Here is a 24,241-nt window from a genome sequence, read left to right as displayed (position 1 = left end):
TAGAAATCACAACTTTTGCTGAGGCAGAATAGTCTAGTACGAGCAAAGAACTGGGAGTCAGGAGTACCAGCTCTGCCAGTGACAAACTGTGATTTTAAGAAAGTCATTTAGTCAGTGTGTCAGTTTCTACATCTATAAAACAGAGGTAACATCTAACAGGAGTGTTAGATGTAGATGGTACAAAAAGTATATTGTAAGACAGCTTTAGTAAGTTAAATATAGTCATAAATACAGAATAAACTTGAGGGGGGGGGAAATGTTACCTTAAGAGCTACAAGCAGTGTGACTGTTTCAACTGAATAATATCCTCTGTCAACATAGTCCCCCATAAACAAGTAATTTGTGTCTGGTGATTTGCCTCCAATTCTGAAGAGTTCCATGAGGTCGTGAAATTGCCCGTGGACATCTCCACAGACTGTGACTGGACATCGCACTTCTTGTACATTGGATTCTTTTGTCAAAATTTCTTTAGCCTGGAATAGAATATTTAAGAAATTGTTTACAAACAGCCATGATGTTAAAGCTCTGCTCTACATTTCCAGATCATTTACTGTATGCTCCCTTCAAGTACTTTTGCACAGCCGTTTCAAGGCTGATCTGTCTTACATGCATATTCTTGCTTTACTATTTTTAAAGTAGTTTTAAAATAACTGAACTGAAAGTATGTCATTCTGCTTAATATTGGTTTTTGGTTTTTTGTTTTTCCTTCAAAGGAGAAGTTTTCAATTGGCTACTGTGAAATATAAAGGCTGACATCATGCAAACAAGTGTGCCACTGGAGACCTTTTATGTGGTGGGGAGCAATGTCCACGGACAGCCTAAAACAACAGCTCAGAGAAACGCAAACTATTTATCTCAATGGGTTAGTGCTGATAATTACAGTATGAATATTTTAGAGCGTCAGTTGCTTTATTGCTCACCATTTAACAAACATCAAGCTTAATCAATCATTGTTGGATATTGTGGGAGATACTGGGGCAGCTACTTGATGTTAATGGTTGCTGGGCTTAGCAGATAAGAAATTCATAACCCTCTCTAACTTTAAAGTAATCTCTACCCTTTTTGTTTCCCTCAGCCCCCCAAAAAAGTGCAAAGGGGAAGAGGAAATGCATCTCTTCGACCATACCAAAAACGAAAGCGACCCCCAAACTTTTGAGTATCATAGAAAACAATATCCTACTCTCTTGATACAGTATTTCTAAATTTCGTGTAGTGTCTAAATAATACACCTTGGTGTTTGAAAAATTTCAGCTCCCCCCTCCAAAACCTCCATATTCAATTACTCAGTGGAAATAAAACAAATTAGTCTTCATCTGCCTAATTACAGTTCTAGGTTCTCTGCTTTATAATTTAGATCTAATGTGCTGCATAAGACAAAGATTCTTGGCTACAGACCTAAAATAAATAAATAAAAATCTATTTTTCCTTCCTGGTTTGGGGTGGGGTGGGGGGGGGTGTATACAACAACTCTTTCCATAGTGGAGACTACTTAAAGAGAAATGCATTACTCCGATCTGTTAGGGGAAAGGATGCCAAGCAATACCCCACAGCGAAATAAAGGAATGATTCCTTCTCTCCATCAAAAAAAAAAAAAAAAAAATTTACCGCATGGAAACTAGAAGGAACAGAATGTCCTGTCAGTATCACAGGTATTAGGGCTGCCATTTGTATGCCCAACATACAAGACATCAGTTCATACGAAAAGTAATAAAATGTAGCATAGAAAGTCATTTTAAAGCATTCAATTCATTACATTATTTTAATCAGATATCTTGCTGCCAGCTGTCATAGTTTGTCCCCATTTTGGGTATAGGATACATGCCAAAAAACTTTTTACTTCCCAAGCCAAGGGGAAAGCAATATAAATAGGAGCACATTTAACAAGGTACTTCTCTTGATATTTCAGCTTAACTTATGTAGCTCCAATATACTTATTTAATATGAGAAGTCAATTTTCTAGATGCATCACTACAACTAATCAGAAACGTAGAGCTACAATGACCAAACTATATCTTGCTTTACAGTTCTGAAACATCAAAAATAAATATGCTTACAAAAGTATGTCACTGCTAGTTAGACTATCTGTACACAAGCTCCATTTCAACTCTGTTCACGGACTACTTAAAATATAAATGTAATGATTATATTGGTTTATACTTTAACTAGTCCGTGAACAGAGTTGAAACAGACTAACAGCTCACCTCCACTTTAGGGTCAGTTTGACGCCCTAAAAAGACCTAACAAATCTGACAATCTTGGCCCATGCACCAGTTTACTTTATTTTGTACAGCACAAGTCTTCTGAAAGCATTGTAGGTAGAACTAATTCGTGTCCATTTAAAGAGCATTATATTTAAAGTTTAGGGAACCAGAGACATTAACTCAAGTCAACAACCTTCATTTAATGTACTGTTTATATTCAGAAACATTGATATGAAACATGCTTCTGTATATCCAAGTTTCCACATTATCTATAAAACAATCAGCTGGATGGCTGAAATGTCATCTCAATGTTTCTGGATATTATCCAGTCTAGCAGCCATGGTAACAGAATTTTAAACAAAGCAGTGCCAGAGAGAATTAAACTTTAACTAAATATTAAAGATGTAACTCACCAGACCTCACCTAAACCTGGAAAGAAGTTAAAAAAATGCCAAAAGGTGATAGGTGCCCCGGAATACACAAAATTAATCTGAGGGACAGAATTCTCTTTGTCCTTAGAATATAAATAAATATCATTAAATTAATCCAGTTGGCATAAGAGAAACCTGGATCTACTCATGCTGTGTCCAAGCCTGAAGTCGCACAAGGCTGGTGGTGGCTACATACTGGTATGGTAACTTTAGGACAGAATTCTGATTTGTTATTTTAACCCAGAGCACAGATTTTATTAAAAACATAAGAATGGCCGTACTGGGTCACACCAAAGGTCCGTCCAGCCCAGTATCCTGTCTGCCGACAGTAGCCAATGCCAGGTGCCCCAGAGGGAGCGAACCTAACAGGTAATGATCAAGTGATCTCTTTCCTGCCATCCATCTCCACCCTCTGACAAACAGAGGCTAGGGACACCATTCCGTACCCATCCTGGCTAATAGCCATTAATGGACTTAACCTCCATGCATTTATCTAGTTCTCTTTTAAACCCTGTTATAGTCCTGGCCTTCACAACCTCCTCAGGCAAGGAGTTCCACAAGCTGATTCTTCTTCACACAGTGCACAACTTGTTTCAAAGATGCTAGTTGCCAAACATTGCTTTGGATACTATTTAACTCTGTTCTTTAATATGAAATGTTTAACATGATGACAAAACAATTTCATTCAGAAGTGGCTCATTTGTCTTTTCCAAGAATAACTGATTCTGCATAATCATGCACAAAACATGTAGGATCAAACTCAAGGAAGTTGTCACAATTGTTAATTTGAGTACTGAGAATGTTATTAGTTCATAAACTCCCTATGGCGTTTCTCTACTAACCTGATTTCTTCATTAAAAAGAGAACATACTTCCATCAAGCCTTGCTAATTTCACTCTCAAAAACATTATCTTCACCATTATGTTAAACATCTCTTTTCCTGACTAGCGTTTAAAGTTAACACTGTAAGAACAAAAATGTGTTAAGGTGTACAAATTTGCCAGTAAATGTCCTTACAAATAATTTCAGCTGTAATAGAATGTGTAAGCAGTTTTATGCAAAAATAGCACAAGTGCTACAAAGAAGATCCTCCTAAGAATTTTTCATCCAAGGTTAACACCACTTCACATCAAAATTGCACACACCTTTTTGTTGTCCCTATCTTTAGGAGATAAAAGTCACTTTCAAAATATTAAACATCCTTAGTCAGCTTTTAAAAGACTCATTTGTTGAATCTTAAGAGCATGTACCCAGCCTTTAACAACAGCTGTTTTCCAGTCTTAAAGCCACAATATAGAGGTACAGATTTCAAGAATATGAAAAGAATTAAAGATTTCAAGATGAACACAGGTGGTATGAAAAACCCATGCTGAAGCAATAGTCTTGGTCAGAAGTACACTGCTACAGAAAATATTTGTAGTTCCACTTTAAAGAGAAGAGGCAGGAGAAGTCAGCAAAACGTGATGTAATGTAGGCTGTTAATGGAGAACTCCACCCATTTTACTCAGCAGGGCAATCCAAAAGCTCAAGACATAAGAAGCACTTATCAGATACACTTCAGATTAGTCACAGTATGACTAAAGTTCATTTACAATTGGCATCTGAGTTGTCTGCTTACCCAGCCAGTTTTCTCAAAAGCAATTTGACAATGACTGAATAAGCCCTCAGACTACAAATGGAAAAGACTCAATATTGATTTAGTTAAAAATAGGAATTTGGTTTGCAACATGCTACAAGTATCAGAGGAAAACTTAAAATGGTATTTTTTTAAAGAATACATTATTGGATTATTGCTCATCCCACCCTATGCAGTTTGTAATGAGATCTCAGTACCTAGGAAGAAGACAAATCTAAAGTACTATTCTGTAGGTTTGCTTTTGACTACCGAGCACATTTCTGCAAAAATAATCATTTTAAATACACAGTTCAAATATTTTGTTGGAGGTCATCTTTTTAAGGCATAGAGCAAATTATTGGTCCACTAACCTTCAGTAACCATTTATTACCAATCGTCAATTTGGTTTTAAGTATAGAAGATTGGTCAACTGCACCTGCCACTGCTATTAAAAAGCAGATAGTTTCACTTAGCAAGAGTCATAGGTTGTGGCCCAGATTCTTTGGTGCACAGAATTTCTGCTTGATGCAACAGAGATGGGTGTGGAAGTATCATGTATATGTATACATATTAGCATTCATTTCTTAGATTCTCAGGGTAGATCTTCAGCAGATATAGCCCTGCCAAAGTCCAAAACACCCAGGAGCGCCTCTGAAATACATCAGCTGGGGCACACTGCATTCCAGCTTTGCCCTATTTACCACCTCTCTATGCTGGGGCTATGTGAGTTTGATATAGGTGTATATCAGCCTAACTCCAGCAGAGCTTCTCTATATCGGAGAATTCCCCTAGATTCAGCTGTTTTCCAGCCTTTTTGCACTGCCAGAGTGCTCCAGTCAGGCACAATCATTTTTCAATCATTCCTGTATTTCCTTCAGGTCCTTTCATGGTTTTCCAGTCAGAAGTCCCTAGCCAATGCATTTGATCATTTATAATATCATTTGGTGCGTGTAGCTCAAACGTTGCAGGCAAAATAGGATCCCTGCTCTGAGAAACTTAAGGACTAAATGCGCAACACAAAAATGAAACAGAATAATGCAGGAACTACTGAAATTATGTAGATGTACAAAACCTTAAAAAAAGGTTTTGATGCAACAGAGATGGTTTAGATCCTCAACAGACCTGATTTCAAGTCAACATGCATAACCAATCTTTGCATAGAACTCAGAGCTATTTATGCGAGCACAAATCCCAAGTTGCATACACTACGTATTAATAAGATATTTCCTCTGTAGGCCTGTCCCATGTGTAGCAGTTTAGCATATGTATCTTTTTTCTCCTTTAGAAGACCAAATCTTTGAGCTGCTTTTGCTCCCGTGGATGCCCCAGGATATTAATCTGGCATGTCTTGCAAGATGGACACTGGTTTCAGCAGTAACACCTCTTCTATAGTGTGCTGTTTTCAGTCACCAGGAAAGAGGATGCTCTGACCAGTCTGAAGACACCACCCATTCCCCCAACTTCCTCCCCTAGATCTGCTACACAGGATATGACTAAAGCCAGATTGATCAACTGAATGGGATGAAGACTGGCCTTGGCTCACAGGTTCAGGTCCTGGTACAAGACCACAATTCCATGCAAGGCCATTCACTGATGGACATTATTTCTTTTCTTTGTGTGCAAAGATTCCCTATTTGTATATTTCAGCATGGGGACGGGGGGAGGGAAGGGGCGAGGAGAAGAGGAAATTTGGATCAGGGCGATTTTAAAAGCTGTGAGGATCTTTTGACTACATAATAAATACCTGAGTCAGTTAAAAGAATTGCAATTCTATGAACATTCTTAGAATGCAGATGTTAGCCTTTTCTGCCATTCAGCCTAACAAGCCAATTTTGACCTATGCTGAACCTTAGAAACTGCTGATGAGAAAGTTGTGGGTAGGTGCAGGAGTCAGATCAAGAGATAGGGGGGGGGGGGGGGGGAGAGAATCTGACTCAGCTTAATTTACTTTTGCCTTTTAGTTTATACTTCAGCTTTTAGTGGGAAGTAGACTTTCATCCCGAGGAAGGAATAGCAATAAACCTTGTTTGGCCAGGCTATTACTTTGAGCTGAAAATACACTGTCCTTCATTTTGTGAGCTTCCTGCACTTCCAGATGTTCTCGGTTCCAGCTATGGTGAATATTTAGGGTTCAACGAAACAATGCAAGCCTGGCCCTTCAATACATGTGCTATGGACACATAGTACAGCCATACAGTATACTTGCTGCCCTTTCTTTTAATGATTGCTGGGGACGTGGAGAAAGGTGCTGAAGAGGATCAAGACAACCGTTAAAACTGTAGGTTGTGTGTGTTAGGGTGAAAACAAAAACAAAAGCTGCAAAAAGCATATGGATAGTAGGTTAACTTTAGAAATGGGTAAACTGTACCACTACTGGAGTTCAAAAGCTTTACCAGGGGCTGACCATTCCAACTGAAGGCTCGGTAACAAAATATAGAGCTGCCTGAAGTGGGTAGCAATGCTCAATCTTGAAGGATACAAACACTTCGCTATCCACAGATTGCTACTTGCCTGAGTGACAGAGGGAGCAACTAAACCAATTTGATTGCACTGATAGCAGCAAGATCAACAAACAACTCATTCATAAGGAAGTTAACTAGAAAATAAAAATCAAGCTAATATACTCTATAATACAACATAGGTAAGCAATTTTTCACTCATGTTTTGGAAGAGTTTCTCCCTCTAAAAAAAAAGGTTCTACAGTGCTTTTAAACTTAATTCTGCTTAATTCTTAACTCTCCATCCTTGATTTTTAACTCAAAGCAATAGGTTTGTCAAGGTTGCAAATATTTATAGTTTTAAGGTATTTCTTTCTCCACCCCACCCCCAAACTGGAAAAACACATTATTATTCTGCTAAAATTATTCATTTTAGGTACTAGACTAAATTAAAGACTTGGGGTGGGAAGGGGGGAGAAGAATCACATTTCACTTAACACCAACAGCTGACCTGTCCAGAAATGTCATGAATAGCTCTGAAGCAAAGGTCATTCCTTGAACTCAAGTGTATGAAATTTTAACACAAGAGTCACGATGAAATGGATGGCTCAGGCAATTAAGTAAACAAACCTTCATCCTTAGATGACATTCAAAAACAGATTGGTAGTACATGAAGCCAACTATTCAGGTCTTGTCTACATGCAAGAGTTGTATTGCTTCAACTTAAGTCAGTTTTTAAACATTTAGTTAAATCACTGCAAACCTCTGCATGGATGCTTTTTTCAGTTTAAGATGGTTTATCTTAAACCAATTCCTAATTCACTTTAAGTAAAATCAGAATAAGCATTTCCACACAATTTAACTAGTTAAAAGTCACACCTTTAGTTAAACCAGTGCAACTGTCGTATGTAGGTGAGCACTAAAGTTAGTTCTCAGCAGAACACGGATGTTGGTAACATGGCCACTGGAATTGGTAGTTCAAGCATTTAACAGGCAGGACTGAAACCCAATGAAGTAAATGGCAAGGACATTGTGGGTAAGCAAACACTGCCGCTGGCTGTCACATACCTGTTCTGTGGATACAGGATTTCAGCATTACATTAGCAACCAGCACTTTTCATAAAAAGTAGGATTACTTTAAAGAGTGAAAAGATTGAACACTTTTTAATGAAAACTATCATAAAAATACAGAGCTGGAAGGGATCTCAAGAAGTCATCAAATCCAGTCCCTGCACTGAGGCAGGTCCAAGTAAACCAAGACCACCTTTAACAGATGTTTGTCCAACCAGTTCTTAAAACTCCCAATGAGGGGAATTCCATAATCTAATCTTTGAATATTATTCCAGATCTTAACTACCCTTATAGTTAGAAAGCTTTTCCTAGCATTTACCCTCAATCTCCTTTGCTGCAGATTATTTGTCCTACCTTCAACGGACATGGAAAACATGATCACCGTCCTCTTTATAACAGCCCTTACAATATTTGAAAACTGATCAGGTTCCCCCCATAGGCTTCTTTTCTCAAGACTAAACATGCCCACTTTTTTTAAACCTATCCTCACACATCAGGTTTCCTAAACTTTTTTTTTTTTTGCTGCACGCTCCCCTCTGGACTCTCAATTTGTCCAGATCTTTCTTAAAGTAGAGCACCCAGAACTGGACTCTCTGATACAGTACAGTAACTCCTCACTTAACATTGTAGTTATGTTCCCAAAAAATGTGACTTTAAGCAAAACGATGTTAAGCAAACCCAATTTCCCCATAAGAATTAATGTAAATAGGGAGGGGTTAAGTTCCAGGGAAAAATTTTTTTGCCAGACAAAAGGCATTAAACAAGCAATTTAATACATGTATTAAACACGCTGGCAGCCCCCCATCAGCTCCCTTACCCCTCTCCCCCAGCACCTCCCACCCACCGGCAGACCCCACGGATCAGCGCACATCCTTCCCCATCCCTCCAGCCTCTTGAACACCACAAGACTGCTGATTGCCGTGGGCAGAAGGTGGGGGCATTAGGGGGAAGGCACTGTTCCGGAGTCCGCTGACGGGCAGGAGGTGCTTGGGGGGGTGCGGAGGCGTAGGGGAGCTGATAGGGGGCTGGCAGCCGGGGACAAAGCAGGCGGCCAAACGACGTTATAGGGAAGCATTGCACAACTTTAAAGGAGCAAGTTCTGTAATGGAGCAGGGACGTAACATCGAAACAACGTTAAGTGAGAGGACATTACGTGGGGAGTTACTGTAGTCCATCTGAGACCTCACCAGTGCAGAGCAGATCAGGAAATTTTTAGTTAGAAAGTTATCAAAAGCTTTCCACAAAGCATCAACAATTCTTTAAAAGTCCAAGCTGTGACAATATGCCCTCCACATCAATGACTCAGTCCTCAGCTGCACTAAGCTCAAGGGTGCAGAGGCAAAGATGGTGCTCAATCACCTTTTCCATTTCTCTTGGAATGGCTAAACAGACTCCCCCAAGCTTCCAGAGCTCAAGGTATGCTCTTGTAGTGTACCCCACAAGAAGGGCAAGAATGTGAAGCTGGCTGTCACTTACACTAACTCTGAGTTTCGCTACACTAGGGTTGGGCAAACTACAGTCCGGGGGCCGCATCCGGCCCTTCAGACGTTTTAATCTAGCCCAGGTCATGGGTTTGCCCCACTCCGTGTGTGCCGTGGCTCCCGGAAGCAGCAGCACGTCCCCCCCTCCAACTCCTATGCATAGGGGCAGCCAGGACTCCACATGCTGCCCCCTCCCCAAGTGCCGCGCCCGCCAACAGGTTCCCGGCCAATGGGAGCTGCAGGGCAGGTGCCTGCAGACAGGGCAGCACGCAGAGCCGCCTAGCCGCACCTCCATATAGGAGCTAGAGGGGGAATATGCTGCTGCTTCTGGAGGCTGCTTGAGGTAAGCAACGCCTAGATCCTGCCCCCGTGCCCAGCCCTGATCTCCCTCCCACCCAACCCCCTGCCCCAGCCCTGATTCCCCTCCCACCCTCTGAACCCCTCAGTCCCAGCCCAGAGCACTCTCCTGTACCCACAACCCTTATCCCCAGCCCCACCCCAGAGCCAGCACCCCCAGCCGGAGCCCTCACCCCCTCCTGCATCCCAACGCCCAATTTCATGAGCATTCATGGCCCGCCATACAATTTCCATACCCAGATGTGGCCCTTGGGCCAAAAAGTTTTCCCATCCCTGCATTACACCAAGGACTCCCCGGCTGCCCCTTTAGTGCAGCTTTCCAGCTGTTTGCAACAAGTTCAAACAAAAGCAAGCTCATTTTTACAGAGCTCTCCGACAATGTTATGAACTACGCAGTTTTGCATGAAGATAAGATACAAAATGTGTGGCCTGGCATTCATGTATCGAATTGAATTAGCCCTCAGGATCCATAAGCAAGCTTTGTTGCTACAGATCATGCTTTCAACCTACACCACCACCACTTCAATTAAAGCTGAGTGAACAGTCAAGTTCAGAGGTCTACAATGGGCCTAAATTACCTGCTTGTTAAGTTTGTTCTCAATTGTAAATAGTCTCGGAAACTAAATTAGAAGTACAAATTAGGTTTCAAATTTAGATTGCTATGAAGAGTTGACTCAATGAAAAAGTTTGTAATAACAAGTAATTTATTCCATTAATTACAAAATTATGTCAATTGAGTTTGTATGGCTTTATAAACCTGTTTACACTAGGTTACCTATTGCTGACAAGTGCTGAACATAGGTTAAATAGGAGTGTAGCCAAGGACAGAATGTCCCACAGTTTCCGAAATTATGGTATGAGCAGGTTTGGACCAAAGTTTCTGGAAGAGTGCTGAATGCGGTTTGCTCTTGCCACACCTGCAGTTAATCCATGTTCAGTACTGGTTTAACTGCATCCATTCATTACTAGTTAATTTTGCTAGCAACAGATATACAGAAGTAGAACAAAGCAGTTGCAGCTACCCTTTAAGAAAAGATTTTCCTACACAGTGATGTTTTTTAAGGGGGGGGGGGGAAGTCCAAGTCTAAAGAGTGGCCAAATTATAGATTGTATGATCTCCGGAGCAGGGACTGTATCAACATCTATTTTGTGCTAGTTGTCGTATAAACAAGACACTGACTGGAGTTTCTAAAAACTATGATATTATAATTCAGCCCTTAATGCATCTGTAAGGTTGCATCTTACCTTGAAACTACACAACACACCCCTGCTACATCTCTTTTCAGCATACTTCATCTGCAGACAGGCCAGGGGGCAACTAGACCATTGCCCCTTCTCCCAGTAACGCACTGTGGACACCAAGGAGTATGAAAAGCAGGCCATGTTCCAGAACTTAATTTATGCCTTGCTTTCCCCTTCTTTTCATACTCGCATAAGAGCTGGTCTAAACCTGATCATGGGGGATTTATACTGCCCTCGATTTATAAACACTCATTAAGGAATCTTCACACAACGCAATGTTATCAAAATTAACATTAGCATCATGGCCATCCAAATAGCAACAAGCTATGCGCAAGTTTTATTATATTTTTAATAAATGTAGTACTTAAGCAAAACAACACCTGTAAGATGTGTCAGTTATACACTAAGAAGCCATTCATCTTAGAATAAATATCAACTGTTGAAAAATCTAATCACCATTCATGACTGAAGTTTTATTTTTAATTTGAAAAAATAAAAATTTAGAAACCTAGTACTTCAAGGAATTATTTCTTTCATACATACAGTGGACATTTTGCCAAGTTATAGCATAGTCACCATTAGCTATGTGACCAGGCACAATACAACCAGGTGGTATATTAATGAAGCAACTAGATTAGAGTCTTATTACAGCATGGAATAATGCAAACAGATGTGTATTCTTAACCAGGAGAGCTGAAGGAGGAAAGAACAGAACCCTTAGGCGTATTACTATTCCACTAGCTCCAATTTACAATGCATACAACCCAAGCTTCTTAAATGGCAGAGTTCAGGGTCTGACAATCCTTATCAGATAAAAGTTATGAACAAAATATACAAGAATCCATTATAAACTGATTTTTCTTATCACAGCACTAAAATAAGTCTGTAAAACACAATATATATATATACACTCAATACTGCCATTCCCCTTTAAAGGCACATAATTAAACTATTTAATTCAACTCCCACTTTCAGGCATCCTATTTTGTTAATAAACCCTTCCTTAATCCCATTCAATTTTCAATTATTCCCTCCCTCTCCAGCCTTCTATTCATGTCTTGGAACCACCAGGAAGCTTCATTTCCACTCCAATCTCTCACTGAAACTAACTTTAGAGTCGGTAAGGCCTGGTCTACACTAAAAAGTTGGGTAGACCCAGCTAAGTCACTCAGACATAGGGAAAATCCACACCACTGAGCAACATAGTTAAGCCAACCAAAGGGCCCCCATGTAGATGGATAGAATTCTTCCCTCCACCTAGCACTGACTCATGTAGGCCCTGCTGATGCACTCTAAAAGACTCAGAGCATGTTAACACAGTACTGTTTCCAATGGGACTAAATCAACATGTACTAGGATATTGCAGATTATGTATTCCTTATGCCACCTGATCTTAAACCAAACTTTGCCTCACTATGAAGACACGCCTTAAGTCTGTACAAAAAATTACTCCTGCTAGATCAAAATATTTATTCCAAATTAAGCAATCACACAGAGCTGCACCTAAACAACAAAAGGTGCGACTTTAAGACAATTTAGTTATTTTAGTTGAAGTTTGTGTGTTAAGCTAATTTCATAGATGTGCAAGGGACTGTCAGTTTCAGTGGGGGTAGATATATTTTTACAAGTTGAAGCAGATCTATACCAGAGGCTCAACTACATCCCCTTCTCTGGCCACTCCTGTTACCTATCTACTCTCACTTCTGTTATCTCACCCTTGAAATCTGACTACCATTCTTTTGCCAAACTTCTTTCCTTCTACAACCTCTCATCTTGCCCACTGACAATTCCCCCATCTTCACAATCTCAGAATCACTTTATGTTTATTTCCTTCTACACTGTGGCTGAAAAGGTCTCGTTGCTTCAATCTATCCTTACTGCTAAAACTGGTTCTCTCACCTTATGGGAGTTTCAACTTCCCTTCTCTCTATCAAAAATGGTTCAGTTTAGGTCATCTTTCCTACCAGGTGTATAAGAGGTACTTCTGCAGTGCTCATCACCATTATACATAAGCATTGAGGGAAAGATCCACAAAGGAAGTAATGCATCTAACTGCCACTTTAGCCACCTAAGTCCAAAATTCAGATCCTCAAAGTGTCCATTCAGCAGCTGCCACCTAATGCCGTAGGTACACAAGTTTCTTTTTATGAAGTCCCAGCGGCACCTAAAAATCTGCCAGCAATCATGGAAATACTGCCTCAGTCCTGACTCCAGATGCCTCTCTCATGCCTAAGCCCCAGCAGGATCTTAAAAGGAGATGTTCCCCCACCACCACCTTCCCTGAAGGGCCCAATCCAGTAGGCATTATTAGAATCAGCCTTAAAGCACATCTACTGGATCAGGCCCCATACAGAACCCCACAGGAATATAATGGTGTCCACCCCATATAACCTTTAAACAAGTGGTTATAGCAATCTGCCAGGATGCAGGAGATCTGGATTCAATTCATTCCTCTGGATTTGCAGCATGGATTTGAACCCACATCTCCCATGCAACAGGAGAATGGCCTACCCACTGGGCTATAGTCATTTTCACATATTCCAATTACTATTTAATTTATATATAGTGGAACAGCTTCAACAGGAGATACTGAAATACCAACCCTAGAATGCCACTTAGCCCAGTGGCTAGAGCATTCTGCTGAGAGGTGGGAGACAGGTTCAAATCTCTGCTCCACATCAGATGGGGAGGAGATCTGACCCCATGTCTACCACATTGTGAGTGCGCTAACCACCGGGCTAAAGGTTATAAGGGGGCACTACCATCTCCTCCTCAATCTGTGTTTTTTTGGGGGAGGAGTGTGTTCATGGCTGTGAACCCCAAATGGAGTTAGGCACCTAACTCCCTTTGAGGAGTGGGACTCATGCCATACACACCCCCATGGCATTTTCTATGTTCAACTTGCTGGTTTCTATGGATTCCATTTCTAGGCACCTAGCTCTCCCCATGCATCATACAGGGAAGCCTGGGCATTTAACTTGGGGATGTGGATTCCATTTGGTAGCAAGATGTCTAAACTCAGGAACTGCAATACTGAGTCAATTCCCTTCCCATTCTTTGTTTTCTCTCCTTGCCTCAACCAAGCTGCTTTCTTTAAATCTCCTTTCCCAACCATTCTTCCTAACAGTGTTCAGATTCCCTGCATGCCCACCAACCGTAGTAAATTGTCATTGTGTTTAATTTAATTGCAAGCTCATTGTGGCAGGGAACTAGTCTTGTGTATTTGTAAAGCATTATTTTAACAAGTATTAAGGCATATGTACAGGCATCACCATGCTTACTAGGATACCACTTTATATATCATTTGGAAGAGTAATTTAAGAAAAAGATGAGTATATTGTGTTCAAGCATATGACAAACAATTTTTGCACTTATGTCTTATTACCTATTTGAAACATTACAATTTAGAGAATTAAACGCGTACCATAATTTGAACAAAATTGAAGTGTTGGAATACTTCACAGTTGTAAAGTTTGGACTCAGTACATTAATGTGCGCTTGTCTATTAAAGTACTTTTCAGTGACTATCAAGATTACAAAGAACCGTCTGGAAAGAAGCAGATTCAAACAACACACTGCAGTGATAATAGACAATGCCAAATCAGGCTCTTCAATATTAGGGATAAAGAATATTTACAGTGGGCGTATATCAGCGATGTCTCAAACTCTGCAACCTGAATTCCCTCAAAACACTCCACAAATATTTCCCCCACACTAGAATTATATGTACACCCTTATACTAAGCCATAAAAACTTTTCAGTTATAAGTCAACATAACTTGATCAGTATTCAAAATTAGAACGCCATTTGTGAACGACAGGTTGGTATTAAAGGAGACTATTGTGACCTGCACAAAAACAGTTTCTAAAACCCAGGAATGAGCATACCACATCATTCATTGCTCCAAGTGATCTTACCATGGTGCAGATTTCCATTTACCTAAAATGAGTTACCTATTCACACACGTATAAGACCTTGGTCACATGTCAGAAAGCCACTGCACTGCAAATAGACTAGTTTAAGAAAAACAAAATCTGCTCTAGCATAAATTTTTCACCTTCTGGCATTAAACCACACTTTGAAGGGGAAATAAAAAGTAAGCGATTATACATCTTCTGCAACAGCTTTACAAAATTGTCATGAAAATGTACTTGTCCAACCACTGGAGTTTTTTTTTTTTTTTTTTTTTAAACTAGGAGTATCAAATAATTATTCTCTAGATAAATTTTCCAGGGCTTCTCTAAACTGATGAACTCCGTAAGCATAGGAATGACCCACAAAATAGACTACAAGTCCAATCCTCAACACCCATAACAACTCCACATAGTTGCATAACATGAAGTAAGTTTGTTACTTCTTAAATAAGTTTACTTCAGACAAAATTTAAAAACTCCTACAAAGAGAAACCGATACCTCAAATTAATCTAATTCCCAACTACATTTTAAAGGCCATTCCAAACACATCATGAAGTTAAAAAAAAAATGAATGCAATGAAAGTCAGAAAATCCCAAATCCAAATTACTTTTTTTGGGGGGGAAGAGGGGATGGGAACATCTACATTCCCACCTTAAAATAAAAATTTCCATTTCCATTGTAATTCCTGCTATTTTGGTGGACTATTACTAGAAAAACAAACATGTATTAACTGTCCCAAGGGGACTGGCATCTTGTTCCCAGGTGCTCCAAGATGGCAACAATTACAGAATAGGTTGGAGATTAGCAGCATCATAACACAGAAGATACAAATTTGTGGCCACAACACCCCCCCTCTCCTGCTCATACAACTGAACAATACCAAAGATATTTCAAACACTTTTTTTAAATGGCAAGCGGGGCTGGGACATTGGAGAGACGAGGATGCGCGTTTGGACGCCATGCAAATGTTGCTTTACGGATTTGCCTTTGTACGGCGAGCACGGAGCCAGTAAGAGGAACTAGGCGAGGACTCCGCGAGCGAAATAGCCCGAGCGCCGAGGATGGCTGATGTGCACAAGGGTCTCTTCGCCCCGGAGAATCCCTGCGAGAGGCGCCATTTTAGGAGGCAGCGAGAAGCAGCCGAAGGAGTCGGTCTCGGAGCGGAGCGACAGGGGGCGGCGAACTGCCCGGGAGGAGGATACCCCCGCCGCGCAGCTCTAGGACCCGCTATCCCCGCGGGGGGACAGAGCTGCAGGCGCTAGAAAAAAAAATCGGCCCCGCCCGAGGAGATTCATCCACGGAGCCCCCCGGCCATCGCCGCTTCCCCGACTCGGCCCTGCTCCACTGCCCCTTGGAGAGGCCAACCCCGCTCCCCTCCCACAAGCGCTTCCCCAGCCCCCTCCTTCTCCTCCCTCTGTCAGAGGCGCGGCAGTTGCCCGCCCCTCCGCTTCGCGCCCCCAGCCCAGACTCCCCTCCCCAGGTCTCGCCTCACCGCAGAGGCGCGCTCGTCCCTGCCTCCCAGGCCCCCAGCTCCGCTTACCTTCTCGCAGAGGCTCTTCACCTGCCCCTCGGACAGCTGCTTGCACTCGTTGAGCTGCTCCACCCACTGGTCGAGCTCCTTGGTGAAGACCTTCTCCTCCATGCCGCCCGCTCGCTCTCCTCACCGGCTCCTGCCGCTGCCGCTCGGCTCTGCCACACCACCCCTACGATCCGCTCCAAGCAGCGGCCGCGGCCTCACAGGACACACGGGAGGCGCGGTGGCGGCGGTAGACGCTAGCAGCTCCCCCCAGCTAGATTCCGGCTCCTAGCAGCGGTTCACTCGTTCTTCGCTCCCCTCCGTGTAATGGCCGCCGCGCCCTGACGTCACCCCCCTCTGCTTCCCCCTCGGAGGGGGAGGGGTAACAGGGCGCATGCACAGAGGCGGACGAGAAGGCGGCGCATGCGTGATACCGACAATGAGAGGGCGGGGCCGGCCGAAGAGAGGCAGCGCATGCGTAATGTTCGTAGCAAGGGGAGGAAGTCCGAACTATCAGCGCATGCTTACTTCAACGCCGTGGCGATGTCAGGATTAGCGCATGCGTAATGCTCACAGTGATTGCCGGACGAATGGAAAGACGCATGTGCAGTGCTGGAGCAAAAGGAAGAGGAGACCGGCTGGACAGCGACGCATGCGTAGCACCAACCACGAAGCGACGGGTGAAGGTGCCAGGACTGAGCGACTGGAGACGATCAGAGCATGCGCAGTACAGCTGGGGGGGTGTTGTAGTCGGAGTCGACCGCGGAGTCTGGATTCTAGACTAGAGCAGCGTTAGGTCCCCCTCCCCCTTCCTGTCAGGGTGCTGCCCCTCCCTCTAGGCAACTCCCCCGGCAGGGTGCTCCCTCCACACAGCCGGCTCTCCATGGGGAGGTGTTGGTGTCTGCTCCTCACCTAGTGGTGCTGAGTGACCTGTAGGGTAGCATCAGCTGTGTGGTTTTCCTAAGAGCATCAGAATGCAGCTGATATTAGTCACCAGGACACAACAGAAAGGTAAAGTAGCTGATGAGTTGTAAGTGGTATGAAGCTTTCGGCTTACAAGGAAAGGTCAGCATGCCCAGTGAGACGTAGCGAAAAGCATTGCTCTGTCTAGGAAAGCTAGAACTAAGGTGACCTGCTCCTGGCCTAGGAGACAAAGCCCATCTCTGCGCCCATCCTCTTCAACCTTGCTGAGGCATTTCATGCTGTTGATCATACAGCGTTAATGACCTGTATGAGATCCTGCAGGAGTGAATGGCTGCCCTTTGCTGGATCCACTCATTTCTAGTAGAGAAGTCACAGAGAGCGGTGGTGGGCACATGGTCCTTGTTAGCAAAAAGCAACAGAGGGTCCTGTGACACCTTAAAGACTAACAGAAATATCGGGAGCATAAGCTTTCGTGGGTAAGAACCTCACTTCTTCAGATGCAAGGTTCTTACCCACGAAAGCTTATGAGCCCGATACTTCTGTTAGTCTTTAAGGTGCCACAGGACCCTCTGTTGCTTTTTACAGATTCAGACTAACACGGCTACCCCTCTGATACTTGTTAGCAAAGTCACTCTTACAGAGACCCACCTGGCTCAATACTTTATCCCTTCTCCTACCACATCTATAATACTGCAAGGTAAGATTACACAGATTCATGTGCCTTAATGAGAATATTATTCCAACTGTATATCTCCACTGATGCAACTTCCATCATCAGCACGGTGTCTCACTATCTGCAGATGGACGAGGAGCTGGTGGCCCAACTGTAAACCAAGATTAGGCTTAGTAGGAACCACTTAGAAGAAATTGCCAATAGTTTAGCCTCACCCATGATCAGGGGGAATAAGACCATAGAAATAAAGATTCTGAGAAGCCTTTGAGTCATCTTCAATCATTAGTACTATTATATACAGTAGTGTTATGAAGATGTTTTCCGCATTTTAATTTGGCAACAAAATTGTGCCCCTTACTCTTAGGTGAGAATGTAGTCAATGTGAGTGGTTCTTTAACTTTCATCATCTCTGCAGTAGACCAGGGGTACGTGTACCTCTGGGGGTATGCAGAGGTCTTCTGGGGGTACATCAACTCATCTAAATATCTGCCTAGTTTTACAACAGGCTACATAGAAAGCACTAGCGAAGGCAATACAAACTAAAATTTCATACAGACAATTACTTGTTTATATGGCTCTATATACTATACACTGAAAAGTACAATATTTTTATTCTAATTGATTTATTTTATAATTCTATGGTAAAAAAAAAAGAGAAAATAAGCAGTTTTTCAGTAATGTACTGTGACACTTTTACACCTGATTTTGTAAGCAAGTAGTTTTGAAGTGAGGTGTAACTTGGCGGTTCGCAAGACAAATTAGACTCCTGAAAGGAGTACAGTAGCCTGGAAAGGTTAAGAGCCACTGAATTAGACTACTGTAACTCTCTAGCTGAGGATGCATGAAATGTCCACAGAAAGGCTAACATTTGTGCAGCCTACAAAGATAACTGTATTTTACACTCAGTTTAGACTGATTTAAATGCCTTCACAAGTTTCAGGACAACACTGAATTAGGCCCACCTAGTTTGTAGTATTTGAGTCAAGGTGAGCCAACTGATTGCTGGACATAGCTTTACTCACACTCAAGTCACCACTGCCATTGTTATAAACAGCCTTATTTGGAAGGTTTCAGAGTAAAAGCCGTGTTAGTCTGTATCCGCAAAAAGAAGAACAGGAGTACTTGTGGCACCTTAGAGACTAACAAATTTATTAGAGCATAAGCTTTCGTGGACTACAGCCCACTTCTTCGGATGCATCGTGGGCTGTAGTCCACGAAAGCTTATGCTCTAATAAATTTGTTAGTCTCTAAGGTGCCACAAGTACTCCTGTTCTTCTTATTTGGAAGGTGATATTAATTGTGAGAGTTTGGGTTTTTTTCCCCCATTAATATTGCCTACGAAGAAAATTCACGTTTTCTATTAAACAGGTCATGGGAGGAGTTTGTTGTTTTCTTCATACTGGAACAAAGTCTATCATGGAAAAATAAAATAAATATAGCATTTATAAGTGTAAATTACCTGCTCCACTAATGGGTGACGGTGCCCATCTTTCAACTTAATTAACACATGACCTAGAGTGACACTCCAGGGCTCTAATATTAGAGTTGGGAGAGGGTGTTTCCATCAGTGGTATTGTAAAAATGCATCATAATTAATGTTACAAAAGTTGCCATTGTGGTCACTAGTCACCAGCAGGGCACTGCAAACTTTATGAGCGATCTGATTCACCCCATAATGAGAGTATAAGCATCTTTGGAAAAAAGTATTAGACTGAGAAGAGAACAAAAAAAAAAAATAGAGCAGCAAATCCTCACTGATGAGCATACCAAAAGGGACAATGTCAGTGTGGCTCCCTCATTATGAATTCAAGGCCAAATTCTTCCCAGGTATATATCCATCCATTTAGTCCATAGAGTTATATTAAAAATGATTTTAGGCCTCAGAACCACAGCTGTTGATAAAAGTGATGAATCTGCTACCACCCAATCCTTCCAGCCAACAGTAAGCAAAAATAAGGGCCTGCAAAGTATGACAGAGTATCAAACTGTAGAGAAGATTGCATGCAGCAAAGGGGGAGCATTAAAGGGGATGTTTGCCTTACTCTGAAGCATCAGGCATGAATTACTGCAGGAGGCAAGATCTGGTCTGGCTAATGTTACATTCCTGTATAAACCCTTTTGTGAGGAACCTAAACACTTTATAAAAAAATGTTACTCTGAAAATATCGGTATGTTTAAGACACTTTAAATATGAGCTTTTTGGTTATTCTGGCCATAAAGCAAGGAGAGGGTGGCCCTATTCCTTTATTTTTAAAAAATGCAACAATTTCTTTGTATTTGTGCACATCCAAACATAAAATCAAATAGAACAAAATCTAAATAACTCCCTCACACACACATATACACACACAACCCAGGACAAAGTAAAGTATAAATATATCCCACCCTTCAGGCAAAAGCATAGCCCAACATTTTCAACTTCAAATTTTGTGTCCCCAACCTAAGAAACCATGGATCTGAGTTTCAAAAGCCCATAGCACCCACATTTTCTTCCAAATGAAGTTAGTCCCTTCAACAAGAAATCTCTCAAATCACACACTTTTGTTATTCAGTGTTGCACTCCCTCACCCCCCCATATTTTATATTTCATCATAAGAAAAACTGCCATGTTGTGTTCAACGTGTTCCCCTAATTATTTGCAGAACACTTAGCTGGATCTGAATATAATAATCATAGCATCTACTTAACACTCTGAATCTTCAAAACACTTTACAAACATTCTCTCATTAATCTTGCAGCAACTCTGAGATGGGGTAATAATGCTTACTTCCCTATGTTATCCTCTCTATCTCAGTTTCCTCCTCTGTAAGTGTCTTGCCGCAGGTCACAGAGAGAGTCAGCAACAGTGGTGGGTTTAGAGGCTCCAGTTCAGCAAAAAAATTAAGCACATCATGCTTAAGTGTTCTGCTGAATCAGTCCCACAGCACTTTAGGTTTGCTGACATGCTCACATCAACATACTTCACACCACTAATTCAGAAATGCGTTCCTGTTGCCTGATGATCATTTCCAGAAGCTTCTTTTAAACTCTTGGAACATGGAACAGATCATAAACAGGCAGTTGTCATGGAAGTAATATGTGACAGGTTTTTATTGCAAGGAACATACACTTGGCACCTCCGACATGCATTGTATAGACATAAATCCCACCTAATCTTTCTTGTGCTCTGGATGGAATCTCTTCTCTGCTCTTCCTACCCACACATAAAGGAATGACAACTGTTTCTGACTGAAACAGCCAACTTCAGAAATCCAAATTATGTAGGATTTAAATGTATCTAATATTGTAGCTAAGTGACTGCAGTCTTCACTTCCTTTAAAGTCAACCTCAAACAAAATGTAAGGTCTAAATTCTAGCTAGACCTGTGCAGGAGCAGAAAGTATCTTCTTTTCCTATCCCAGTGAACAGGGCTGTGGCAAAACACAGACATCAGTGATTCCTACCCATGTAGAGGGCAGCTGGCTAATGCACTCAGGTATGCTTCATAGTCCTAAGGAGCCAGCTAAGTTGGCAAAGAGACCAGGATTCCCTCCCCCTACCTTCTTATAAGCCCAGGACGAGCATATGCTGCACCTTTCATCAGCAAATATAAAGAATGCAAAGCACTGCCCTTCCCCCGTAGTCCCACAGGCCTTCTACCTGGATCTGCTTTTTACAGACCCAAAGCACCATTCTTCCGCAGCTATGTGTCTATAGCCCAGCTCCAAGGGCAACAGAGAGGAGTAAGACACAATTTAGCCAAGGGAATACATGATTTTACTTCTATTTGTGAGCTGTAACTCCTTTTCCCTTTCTTGAACCCAAGTAAGGAATAGCAGTTCCCCAGCTTGAGAATGCTGAACTGTGCTGACATAAGCAGAGTAGGCATTTTTTGCTGATTATAACGAGGGGTTTTCAGAGTCCCCGTCTCCAATTAACACCTCATCTCACAAAGCCCCTGTAATAATGACCAGCCCTCTTTGCCCAGATGGAGGATGAGATTCTATCAGAGCTATTCCTAGATTGGCCAGAGAGATCACTGCTGGGAAAAGCCCCTTCAGGACACATGCATACTGCCTCCACAGTGCACTCAGCACCTTGCCGCTCAGGAAGCAAGAGTACAGATTATGGGAATCACACCCATGTTATTCAAATGGTAATGAAAAGTTTAACCACAGGGTCACCAAGCCAGTGTGATTGATAATCCAGAGCTGCGGCTAATATTGGTTTTGGTTTGGTGATATTACAACTAGGGAAGGGGAAGACAGAGAATTTTGCCCCAGGGAAGATTCACTTGTATTTACATTCACATCCAAAATATAACTTAGGGTGACCAGATGTCCTGATTTTATAGGGACAGTCCCAATTTTGGGGGCTTTTTCTTATATAGGCACCTATTACCCTCCATCCCCTGTCCCAATTTTTTACACTTGCTATCTGGTCACCCTAATATAACTCCTAACACAAATGCTAACCAGTGCCTTTTATCCAGTTCATTTTCAGCTCAGGGACCTAATTCTGAGAAATGCTGAGCACTTGCAACTCCTGTTGACTTGACTAGGAGGCAGCTCCACATTTGTAAACAGTTCAGAGTTCAAATAAATTCTGACCTTTTCCTATATGTAGGGCAAAGTGTTCAGGAGGGAGAAAAAATTCCATTTGAGACTCCATATTCATGCTCAAGTACAAAGAAACCTGATAAAATGAGAAAGGGCCTGTGAATGTAACAGGCACTGCACAGAAAAGCTATTCTTAGATCAGAATTTTAATTTTGTTTCAATGTGACTGATAAATGCATTAGGTTATTATTTATCCATTATTCATACTAATAAGGAATCTCCTTTTTAAACAAATACGTAATCAGATTTCAATTTAATGAACAGATCTACCTTGTTACATTTTGTTCTCTAGACAATACTATACTGAATTTCTGTGCCTCACATCTTGGCTGTTATAAATAGATAGTGATGCAGTTAAGATAATTATTATGGTTCTGAATGTAGTTTACATCTTACATAACAGAATGTTCTAACCAAAATCCCTATTATAAGGGTGGAGTAGAAGAACATGCTGCAGCACCCTGAAATTATTGATGTATCACAGTTCACTTTATACAGCATCTACAGTGAATACACCTTTTTGGCTTGAGGAAAGTTTGGAAGCAAGTTTAATGCTTATGCAAGTGGGCTAACAGGACTGACTCAAGTCTGGCATTATGCCATCAGGTGCTGCTGTTAGTGCACCTTAATCTTGACCTGCAACCACACCTGCCACTCCACCCAGGCATCATCAGAGCGGAGACTGTCAGGCATAACTTAAATTAGTGTAATAATAAATCAGACAAAAATAAACCATAATTCTCAATCACAAGGAGGAAGAACATTCCTGTGGAGTGAAGCCAATCCCCAGGAGCTAGGGAACTCCCCCATCAGTAGCAGCCAGGAGCAAGGCAAGAGCTGAAGCCCAGCTATGTTTCCCTTGTCCCTCACCCTCTCCGATCTGAAGCAGCTGGGACATCCTTCCCTATTCCATGTGGCTGTCAGAGAATGAAAAGCATTGGGAGGGGAAGAGAGAAGGGAGTCAACTCAGGAACCTAGGTCATCCCAAACCCAGCAGCAACCACCTTCCCAATTCTCTAGATGCCCAAAATGACATCAGACCTGCCTTCTCCTACTTGAATTATGGATAGGGCTGTCAATGAATCGCAGTTAACTAATGCGATTACCTTAAAAAAATTAATCGCAGTTTTAATCGCACTGTTAATAGAATACCAATTGAAATATATTAAATATTTTGGATGTTTTTCATATATATTGCATTGTGTTGTAATTAAAATCAAATATTTGCACTGTAAAAATGATAAAAGAAATAGTATTTTTCAGTTCACCTCATACAAGTACTGTAGTGCAGTCTCTTTGTCGTGAAAGTGCAAATTACAAATGTAAATTTTTTTTTGTTACATAACTGCACTCAAAAACAAAACAATGTAAAACTTCAGAGCCTACAAGTCCACTCAGTCTACTTCTTGTTCAGCCAATCGCTAAGACAAACAAGTTTGTTTACATTTACAGGAGACAATGCTACCCTCTTCTTATTTACAATGTCACCAGAAAGTGAGAACAGGCATTTGCATGGCACTTTTGTAGCTGGCATTGCAAGGTATTTACATGCCAGATATGCTAAACATTCATATGCCCGCTCATGCTTTGGCCACCATTCCAGAGGACATGCTTCCATGCTGATGACGCATGTTAAAATAATAATGCGTTAATTAAATTTGTGACTGAACTCTTGGGGGGGGGAGAATTGCATGTCCCCTGCTCTGTTTTACCTGCATTCTGCCATATATTTCCTATTATAGCAGTCTCGGATGATGACCCAGCACATGTTGTTCATT

At 41.7% G+C, this 24,241-nt stretch overlaps 1 protein-coding gene across 2 annotated transcripts in view; it reads right to left on the bottom strand.

Annotated features, from left to right (window-relative positions):
- LOC117881203 (serine/threonine-protein phosphatase 2A catalytic subunit alpha isoform) overlaps positions 1–24,241 on the bottom strand; it is a 77,695-nt gene that overhangs the window by 5,572 nt on the left and 47,882 nt on the right. The window contains exons 1-2 of one of the 2 annotated variants that reach the window (XM_034778127.1): positions 16,293–16,632; positions 264–473 (exon numbers count right to left, since the gene is read on the bottom strand). In XM_034778127.1, the coding sequence (XP_034634018.1) occupies positions 264–473; positions 16,293–16,394 (312 nt within the window). In that variant the 5' untranslated portion in view covers positions 16,395–16,632. Of the gene's footprint in view, positions 1–263; positions 474–16,292; positions 16,633–24,241 lie in introns of those variants that run through there. The other variant, XM_034778129.1, reaches the window with a different exon arrangement.

The sequence above is a fragment of the Trachemys scripta genome, chromosome 8 (genome assembly GCF_013100865.1).
Source record: "Trachemys scripta elegans isolate TJP31775 chromosome 8, CAS_Tse_1.0, whole genome shotgun sequence".
NCBI classification, from domain to species: domain Eukaryota; kingdom Metazoa; phylum Chordata; order Testudines; family Emydidae; genus Trachemys; species Trachemys scripta.
This window is presented reverse-complemented; position numbering and strand designations above follow the sequence as displayed.